General features: G+C 35.1%; 1 protein-coding gene across 1 annotated transcript; it reads right to left on the bottom strand.

The window, feature by feature from the left end:
* Positions 1 to 3,815: 3,815 nt before the first annotated feature.
* LOC128024722 (aquaporin FA-CHIP-like) lies at positions 3,816 to 9,667 on the bottom strand. The gene is made up of 4 exons (XM_052610739.1): positions 9,241 to 9,667; positions 7,549 to 7,713; positions 7,257 to 7,337; positions 3,816 to 4,364 (listed from the first exon to the last, which is right to left on the bottom strand). Exons 1-4 carry the CDS (start codon positions 9,595 to 9,597, stop codon positions 4,188 to 4,190), a joined length of 780 nt encoding a protein of 259 aa, XP_052466699.1. The 5' UTR covers positions 9,598 to 9,667; the 3' UTR covers positions 3,816 to 4,187.
* Positions 9,668 to 10,564: the final 897 nt, after the last annotated feature.

Raw genomic sequence — 10,564 nt, 5'->3', positions numbered from 1 at the left:
TAGTTATTGATTAGCTTACAGTGAATTACCACATTCGACTAAGCACTATTACTATTACTTAGTTACTATAGTTACCAGAGTGCTAATATTGCATTACTTATGTGTTCCTGGGTAGTTATTAATTAACGACAGAATGGTACTCTAAAGTGTTTCATTAATTGTCCTCGGAAACTCTTGCACTACTCTGTAATACCAACGTGGTAATACAATAAAACCCGAAATAAATAAATTAATAAATAAATTAAAACCTTCTCTATTGCCTGCGTCGGTGTTTGTGTATGTATGTGTGTGTGTGTGTGTGTGTGTGTGTGTGTGTGTGTGTGTAGGCCAAATGTCCTAATTTGCAAATGGGAAATACAATTAAAACCATCTTAAATCAAATTCAATCTTACACAATATAACATGAAACACTAACAGATTTCCCCCATATTAATATTGTGCAAAACCACACAAAATAATGTTAATGTCAGCATTAACTTTCCTTTAAAAGCAAAGGAAAGCTTGGAAAATAAAATTGGCATTAACTCAATAAGTCATAACTATGATGAGGAACTTTAAGTCATAAGTATGATGAACGATTTAGTAAATTTGACAGTTGTTTTACATTTACTGTACACTTAAATTTAATCATTTAGCAGATGCTGTTATCCAAAGCGACTTACAAATGAGAATAGAAGCACTCAGACCAATGAGAAAACAACAGCAGTATACAAGTGCCATGACAAGTCTCAGTTTAGTCTAGTACAGAACGCATAGCCAGGTTTTTTATTTTTTTATTTTATTTTTTTATGACAGACAAGAAAAGAAAGAAAGGTGCTAGTAGTAGTTGGTTAAGTGCTAGTGAAAAAAGTGAACCCATTGACAGTGAACCCTGGTTGCAAATGTTATTGCATTACATTTTCACTGGTATATATATATATATATATATATATTAATAATTTTTAGAAGCATTTTCCTTTTTCCAAAACTCGACAAACACCAGTCTCCCTTTTTTGCAGAGCGTGATATATCTGCTCAACCAATCACAGCCCACCATTCCACGTACTCTAGACAGTAATGGCGCCACTTTGACTCTGCATCCTAGTTTTCCTCATCTACTTTGTACTTTGGGATCAACAAACAAGGGCTGCACGATACATTGCATGTGATTGTCATGCGCATCTCGTCAGTAAAGCCCATTCTGTGATTAATAGTACCTTAATAGATCTTTGTCTGCTGTTTAATGTCTTTTAGTTCCTGTGTATGCCTGTTGATGATTCAATTCTATATTTTAAAGAATTCTCCTGCGTCTCTTCACTCCTTCCCGAGTGTAACATGACAACTTTTGTGCCAAGGAAATTTTTGAAAAATGAATCCAAAGACTACATCTGTAGACCTAGGAGAAGGGAAAACACACACACACACACACACACACACAAGGGACTGACAAGAAACAACAGTAGTTGAATAAAGAAACTTTTGCAAAAAGAAAACATGAGTTTAACATTTATATCTATTGAACAAAAGCTATGATTGGATTAATCAGATATAAAAACTAATTCAATATAAATTGCATTGATATATAGTGAGTCTTTTCCCGGATTTGTTGTCATAAACATTCTGTTTACAATTATTTATTTCTTTGTTTTCTCTGCATGTCACATTTCTCAAGTATGCTCTTCAGTGATACTGTTCTCCCTAACCTACAGTAACCCAGTGTGATGGAAATGACAACTCTGATTGGCTGATGGCTACACCTACTGCTGCATTTGAATTAAAGACAGAGGTGGGAATATCCAAGTTAATATTTACATTTATGCATTTGGCATTCACTTTTATCCAAAGTGACTTACATTGCATTGAAGGTCTACATTCTATCAGTACATGCATTCCCTGGGAACTGAACCCGTGAGCTTGGCGTTGCTAGCACTGTGCTTTACTGGTGGAGCATCAGGGGTTGAAATGCCACATGCTTTCCTGTCAGTCACACCACAAGATGGCACCATGATTCAACAAGAATATTTCATTTGCTATTGAATACTTAAATATCGAATGCCAAATAATGGCTGCACTAGTTTACCGTACATGCATTTACAGTGTACTTAGTAAAAAATAAGTACACGGGTTAAGGTTAGGTTTAGAGGTAGGTTCAGGGTTAGTATCTGGTTATTACAGTTATTATAAAAGTAAACTACTTATATTTACATATGTGAAACAGGACTGTAAAATAATGTGCTTCCAAAATAATTGTATGAACTTTCAAGCAAGACAGGTGCAGGACCCTATTTTTTTTAACTAGAAGTTTATAGTATTTTATAGCACTTACTGTTTATATATATATTTAACCTAATTTGTTTCAGCATGTGCCATTAATCATCAGTTCTTTTATAATTTGTAATGAAAAGTATGTTTTTCTAAATTAAATGAGAAAAATACAAAATGTTTTCACAAGTTGTCTCAAACTATAAATGTGCAACCTTTTATTTACAGATTGTAAACTTTGGAAAACAGCATTTTTATTAGGAAAACATTTTAATTGTTTATTATTGGGTTACCTGTTCAAACTGGTTTACACTGGGACACTGGTTTACTATATGACCTTGGGAACAATAAGGAAAAAGAGATGCAACATTCCTTGGTGTGGAGCAGGATACACGACAGGATAAGATGCACAAAGGAGGGAGGTGGGCTTCCAGGCTTTATCCATGGGGTGGCTACTAGTCTATCAAACATCATTTATGCATTTTGTCCAGAAGCACGTGATGGCCTATTTCACCTGTATGAAATATTTCCATTCATGTGCCGACTGACTTTTTGGGTTATTGACTTTGGTATTCTTCACATCATGCTCCTGTTTAAAAACATGCAGCACTTTACGTCACTCTTCTCAGAGAAACCATTCTGAAAGAAAATGATGGTAAATCATTTCCACACAATATCACAGCCAATGAAACTAGGACATGGTCTTAAAATCAACATCAGTTATATAAATTGTATGAACAATTACATACTTTGAATAATATTGTTATGCTTGTTTATAAATGTTTATATTGTGAAATACAAGTTGGTCTTTGTGCATATGCAAAAATAGAAAACCTAACTTTGTTTGGTGTAAGCTGTTCAGACAGTTCTTTCATAAGCGTCTAACACTGTTTCATATTGCTCTATAGCTTATAACGTGTCACACCAAGATTACTCTCAGATATGCTTCGGATTGCATCAAGTTCACTTACATACACATACAAACATATTCAGGTCACATTTCACTCCAAAATCCTCCCAAAAAATTCACTTGTCTCACATTCCTCAAAAACACATAAAAAAATGCTTAATTTCAACATTTTAAGTTAAGTTAAGACCCATGCAAGATTTAAGAAGGTTCAATGTATGTATTAATTTAACTGATGCTTTTCAAGAAATTCTTGAATTACAGAAATATCAAAACATTTGAAATTTGAAATATTGCTATTATCAGGGTTCTGTGTCTTTAAAGCTCTTGTTTTGTTATCTAGTCTCAGTTTGTAGTTGGAGTTCCTGTTTCCTTTCAGTGATTTCGTGATTGTTGTCATTTGTGTCTCGCTACCCTTATTAGCCTTAGTATTTATAGCCCTCTGGTCCCTTTTAGTCCCTTGCCACATTTAAACACAGCAGGGTTGTTTGAAACTTTATGCATACATCACCCCCCCCCCCAAAATATATATTATTGATTCAGAAAAATGTAATTGATTGATATGTGATGGTTACCATTTGCATATGTGCGAATCAAAATCATCAACTAAAATTTTAACTTTTTGTCTTTGAATTTCATTTGTAATTTGAAGAAAAACACACATACCTTTAAGATTAAAAATCCTGAAGTTTAATTACAAAACAACTCTATCAATGTGTACACATAATACAATACAAAGTGAAAAAAGTTGTTCTACAATTTGAGAAAAAGTAGAAAATAGTGAAAACTGTATACATTTCCTGAGGTAAATACTGATTCACTAAATGAGAGTAAAAACAACAATACTCAAAAAAAATCTCCAATCAGTCAATACAAAATGCTAGCTGTATCTCTGAACAACTAAAAAGACGGTTTTACATTTGCAATCCCACACTGTCATATAATCAATTAATGCTATCTCCCTGTGGGAGAACAGGTATATTTACAGATGTTTTGTGGTCTTGAAGAATATCATACACTAAATACGCAGAGTATCAAATCACTTTGATGACATCTCGACAGCAGGGGGATCGTCAGTATTGACGTCGTATTCTGTGGCCGGGCCGGACACCAGCACCCTCACGCGGTCAGGGAAGTCGTCCAGTTTAGGGAAGAGCAGGAAGTCATAGACCAGCGCAGCCGCCACACCTCCACACATAGGGCCTACCCAATAGACCTGGAAACAGTAGAGAAATCAATAAAAAACACTGACCGGAAACAACAAATTCAAAAAATATTTATGCTTATAGTATATTTGTACTTACAGTAAAATTTATTTGCCAGTGCTAAAATGCTAGGCTTTACAATAACACTTAGAATAGGGAACACTAATAACTAAGAGGTTTTTTTTTTTTTTGACAAAACTTTATTTGCTACTTATTAATATTAAGTAGTTGTTCGTAATTGTTAAGTTTAGGTATTGGGTAGATTAAGCGATCTAAAATATGGTCATGCAGAATAAGGCATTAATATGTGCTTTACAAGTACTATTAAACAGTCAATATGCTAGTAATATGCTTAAGGTGCTTAAATTGGTTACTATTGCAAAAAAATCTGATTATATAGCAAAAAAAAGTCAAAATTACATTGGAGTATTTTTCGAGAAAATACTGGGTCTCATTCACTAAATATGCGTAGGCACAGATTTTTGCGTGAAATGTGCTTACGGACGTTTTCACAAATAAATCATGGTTCATCAAAAACTATCATACTAAAATTTATTCTAAATGTACGAAAAGATTCAAGAACAACTTATACCACACGTACGCAATAATCATGTACAAACGGGGCCTTATAAGCATGTGTTAAGAACCCTATATAATTAGATGTTGTTGATAAATTACAATTACAGTTCCAATTATATATATTATATTATATATATAATATTAGAGGTCCAAACAACAATCACCTGATCTATCCTTATATAAATGGTGATTAATGTGTCTCATCTTGTGTTTAGAGGCATGGCACACTTGTTACTGCTTGAAGACATCGCGGCGCGTGCTCTAAGGAGAGAGCGCGTCTTTACAGAGCGCACAGATATGTTCGCTGAGAGTGACGAATGGCTGTTCAGTCGCTTTAGGTTGCCCAGAGAAGTCCTCATTGATTTATGCAACTCACTGGAACCACATCTAAACCACATCACCAACCACTCTCAGTCTCACCACCTTATCTCCAAGCCTGTGTTATAAACCATGCATCCTTTTTACCTGTGCCCATTATGCCAGTGGATACACTTTTAAATAATAAATAATTTTTCCTGGCTTCCACCACCGACAGCAAAACCTCACGTTCATTATCGTGAAAGTTATTTTTCTTTGTCTTTTGTTTCGGTGCCATAATTGTCTTTCTCTGTACAAGTGCCTCGTTGTGGAAAGCCCTTATATGGAGCTGGTTTGGGCGTGAATTATGCTAATTACTGACCTCGTGCACGCGGGCGCTCATTTAGAAGACTCCAAATTCACTAACAGAAGAACGAGTTTAAGAACAAGCTCATGTGCGTACACACGTGTTGTGAATTAGGCGGAAAGTTCTCGTGAGAAGTTCAAATGTGCGTATAAATATGAAAATTGTACGCAAAAATTAGTGAATGAGACCCACTGTTTCCATTTTTCTACTTCAAAATTTAAGAGCCTGTCCTCCAACAAAAAAACGACCGCATAAGTCGTTTGTGCAAGCACCTTATTACGACCTATATTTACGTTTTAAAGTTAAGCGCCCTCTAGCGGGCGTAGAAATAATGACAGTATCGTTGCGTCTGTCATCATGAAATGATGTATCACGTCATTACCAATCAAAACGCACGTTTATTTAAATGCAATGTGTGGGCTTTTTACACCGATCTCACAGTATTTCCTCATATTTTACTTCTGTAGGTGGCTTATTCGTTCGAATGACCACTCCTAACCCCACCCCTAAACCTAACCCTCACAGAAATCATGCTAAATTATTATTTATTGAGCGTATACATTTTCGTGCACGTCTGTTCCCAGGGATCGAACCCATGATTGCATGATTACATATCAAGGTATAACGCAATAAGCTACCAACTGAACTACACGAAACGCAAACCAGAGTGCGAATAAAAGAGTACAAAACATTAATATGAAAACAACCTTTTGCCGATAGGGGCGCAATTGTAGGATACGCTCTTATGGGTCGTATTTCAGGGATTGGACAAGTGTCCTATACGAGCATATTGGTTGGAGAACAGGTTGAAATGTAATGCTTAATTCAATGTGTTACTCTCCATGTCTGACATTTACGAGCAATTTCTGAGTGAAAATTGTTTCTGCATCATGTTTTGGTTCACTTTAGACATTCTGTTGACTGTAAGTAACTTTGTAAGTACATGTCAACTTATTCTACAGTACCAACCCTAACCCAATCCTAACAGTCCACTAATACGGTAACGAGAGTTAGTTGGCATGTAGTTGCAATTAAATCAATCTCCAATGTAATTATGCAATATAATCAGATTTTTCTCTTCTTGAGCAAAAAAAATACATCTACTTTACAAAAGATGCACTTTAAAGGGACATTTCATTCAAAAATATAAAAACCACAGTCATTATTTACTGACCTTCAAGTTGTATCAAACACTAAAGAAAGCTGGCAACCAAACAATTGTTGGTCCCCACTGACTTCCATGGGAGGGAAAAATACTATTGAAGTCAATTGGGACCAGAAACTGTTTAGATATAGTATTTAAAATATCATATTTTGTATGATGAGTAAATGACCGAATTTTCATTTTTGGATGAACTGTCCCTTTAAATAGACGTCTCTGCATGTACATGTGCTATCTGGGACCCTATGTACACAAGTAACCCTTAGCAAACAATACACAAACTTGTGATTTTACCAAGTGTACTATAGATTATTCTTGACTAGGCATTCATTTAAAACAATATCACTGTTACTCATTAACTATAAAAGTTCAACACGAGTCGATTCTGTCTTCTGATAAGATTCTGAATGGTTTATATTTAACATTTTCCTTCTCTTAAAATGTTCAGATATCATGAATTGATTTTCAAAGGAGAAACAGAAATGTAATTTAATTTACCCAGTGGTTGGTAAAATCTCGCAGAATCACTGCAGGGCCGAAGGATCGAGCCGGATTGATTCCACATCCCGTGAAACTGATCTACACAGAAAACCAAAAGAGTTGTGGGTGAAATAAGCTTCACATTTTTTAATTGCTTAGGCAGAAACTAATTTACATAACTAAGCATTGCTCTGTTTGTCTCATGTTGCTTTATGCATTCATATGGCAACCCTGGAAAAATGTACAACAGTAACAGGAACGCTGATGCAGAAAAGAGACAGCAGCAGAAGAGTGAATGCTGATTACTCACAGCTGTCAAATGGCCCAAACCAACACTGAGGCCGATGGCCAGAGGGGCGGAGCCTGTAACGTCCCGCCTTCTTTTGTCTGTGGTTGCTATGACACACAACACTAGCTGGAAGGTAGCGAAGAGTTCAATACCAACACCTTGACCGGGAGAAATATTACTGCTAATCTGTAAATAAAAAGATTACATTTAGTTAGATTTGTGTGTAAGTTCAAACTACACTAATCAGTATTTCTAATCATTTATTTGCAGGCATAAGCATCACAATCCATTAAAGCTGAGGAAACACTCATTTGTCACTTACAAAAATGAAGTATAAGTAAAAATAATAATTTAAATTTCATATTCGAGGTAAAAAAAAATGAAGTAAGAAATAGTTTTGGGTTTGAGGACAGCCGTCTGATGTCACGCAGCAATAACATGTTTACTGGCAAAGCAAACAAGTGCATTACGCCTCGAAATGTAAAGAAAACATAATCACTGGAAAGAAGGCCACCTCTGAAGACGGATGATAAGAGTGTCGTTACACACACGCCCATTCACAGCCACGGACTCTGACGCACTGACGGCTTACTTCAGGGAGCAACTGTTATAGTCTCTGTTCATATTTTAAATCAGTTTTTATTTTTTATATTTTCCGTTTTCATTTGAATTTTAGTTATATTCTTAGTAATTTTGTTTTAAAATACCATATAGATTTATTCATTCTGAATTTTTATTTTAGTTTGTTAAAAAAGTTAATGAAAATTATAAATGTATATAAATATGCATGCCTGTATTTAAGAAATGTTTTTATAAATTAAATATATTTATATATATAATAAAATATAAGAATATATACATGTAAATATTTTCAAAATATATACTGTATGTGTGTGCATTTGTAAAAACATATTAAATATAAACAGTACACGTACATATATCATGTAAACAAGAACTCTTATTTTTGATCTGATTAATCACAATTATTGTTGAATCACATAATTGTTTGACAGCACTAATATATATATACAAGATTATACAACATTTTTTTTATATATTTAAAATTATAAAATTATATATATATATATATATATATATATATATATATATATAATAATTTTAATATATTTAATTTTATATAATAATGTTTTTTCTTTCTAATTTTGTATTATTATTTTTTTTGTAGAGTGTATCCATTAATATAAAAATAACCCATGCACTAGGTTTGTTTACCTTTTTTAATCATATTTTTTTAACGTTTTGTAAAATAAGTACCAGCATACCATAAAAAAGAACAATATCAAAGCTGTTACCTAAAGGACAGATTTTTGCTTGTGTGAACCCTTCAAAGGCTTTTCTTGGTTTAACCTAATATACTGTAGTTAGATTTGTTTGTATTCTTGACTTATATAAAACCTAATTTAAATTGGATGTATTTTTAAAAGTGCAGAAAAGTTCTATATTTCTTCATCTAGCTTTGTAACTAATTATTAATTCATGCAATTTAGCATGATCTATTTTCTAGACTAAAATTTACATTCAGTTGCAAATCGGCTTATTCCAGTTTGGAGATTTATTGAAAAACATACATATTGATTATTTTACAGTAGCAGGTAGACTGAAATGGAACTACGATAAGTGATTCAATCATGTAAACAGAGCAGTCCGAGACAGGGGTGAGTCAGCAGAGAAACTGAAAATCATCGTACTCACCGTATTCAGCCCCAGGGCATTCCCATCAGTGACGCCATACACGATGCCGCTCGCCAGCGCTGCACCAAACATCTGGGCCACAATATACATGACAGCCTTCAGCAAGCTGATCTGACAGCTGGCCAGCAAGCCCAGTGTCACAGCTGGATTCAGATGGGCTCCGCTGATGTGACCCAGGCTTTGGGCAAGAGTGGCGATGGACAACCCAAACGCAAGTGCCACCTTGACCTCCTGATCTGGTTTGTCATTGTTGGGGTTTCCAACTGCAGCTGTAATGCTGAGGAAGATGAAGAGGGTCATACCCACCAGCTCGGCCAAAACGGCCCTCCAGAACGCCTTGCTCTTCAGCTCCTTCATGACTGGCAGCTCTGGGCACGCGGATGTGTTAGTCTGGGGGTTTCTGAGGGCACTGAGTAAGTTTCTCTGCCAAAAGAGAGTATTTATAGGGCAGGTCCTGCTAATGAAACAGGGGGCGGGTTTAAGTTATAGAGGCAGAAAGAGTGAGTGAGAGAGAAGAGGAAAGGCAGGCAAAACTAATGAGAAATCCTTCGTTTTTCTTTCCCTTTTCAACTCTCGTTTCTGTAAGTAAATCAGAGAAGTGCCTAAACATCGAGCTCTATTTGATTTGAACACTAAAGCAGCTAAACTTTTATTCTGTTCCAACACACTAGTGCATTGTTATTAAACTTTCACTTCCCTTTATACACTGTAGCCCAAGAAATGATTTGGACTCCTAAGCCACAGTTATAACATATGAATACCATTGCATTTTGGCAAATGCAAAATAATTATTATGTTTTTTGCTGTTTTCAGAGTCAAACAGTGACACCCAAAAGTGAAACTTCACACACATTCTCGCACATATTGTATTAATGCTATCTGCACTCAACACCTGATTCTTATTGCTAAAATACAGTCTTTAGAGGACATCTGCTATCAGTGCTTTGAGGATCGATCTGACTCCTGCTGCAGATGAACTTGTGTGTGTCTTACCTCTCTCTAGAAGCACATGAACGTGTTTTGTACTCTAGGTACTAACTGTGAATTAAACCGCACCTGTACGTACAGTTCCTGTCTAAATGGATGTTTTTATGTCCTTTAAAATCAAACTCTAATTAATTTTGAACATATATAAGAATCTAGCAGTACTTGAAGCCAAAGCGGTCATTTGTCTTTAACACAGCAGGCAATGAACTGTGATTTTGACAGACACAGGTAACGCTCATAAATCTACAAAATAAAGAAAGCCATATTCTGGCACTCATAAACATAACTAGAGAACATCAGGATCTGCGAATGACTTTGTAGAAATGTCTGACAGAGA

Source organism: Carassius gibelio, chromosome A2 (assembly GCF_023724105.1).
Source record: "Carassius gibelio isolate Cgi1373 ecotype wild population from Czech Republic chromosome A2, carGib1.2-hapl.c, whole genome shotgun sequence".
Taxonomy (NCBI): Eukaryota; Metazoa; Chordata; class Actinopteri; order Cypriniformes; family Cyprinidae; genus Carassius; species Carassius gibelio.
The sequence above is the reverse complement of the archived record's forward strand: the minus strand, read 5'-3'. Positions and strand labels throughout refer to the sequence as shown.

Excerpts from the sequence above, each read along its gene's own strand:
- LOC128024722 (XM_052610739.1), bottom strand. The coding sequence starts at position 9,597 with ATGAAGGAGCTGAAGAGCAAGGCGTTCTGGAGGGCCGTTTTGGCCGAG. Across the intron at positions 7,338-7,548 it reads GTTTGGGCCATTTGACAGCT|ATCAGTTTCACGGGATGTGG; the intron begins GTGAGTAATCAG and ends TTTTCTGTGTAG. Across the intron at positions 4,365-7,256 it reads GAGATTTTACCAACCACTGG|GTCTATTGGGTAGGCCCTAT; the intron begins GTAAATTAAATT and ends TACTGTTTCCAG.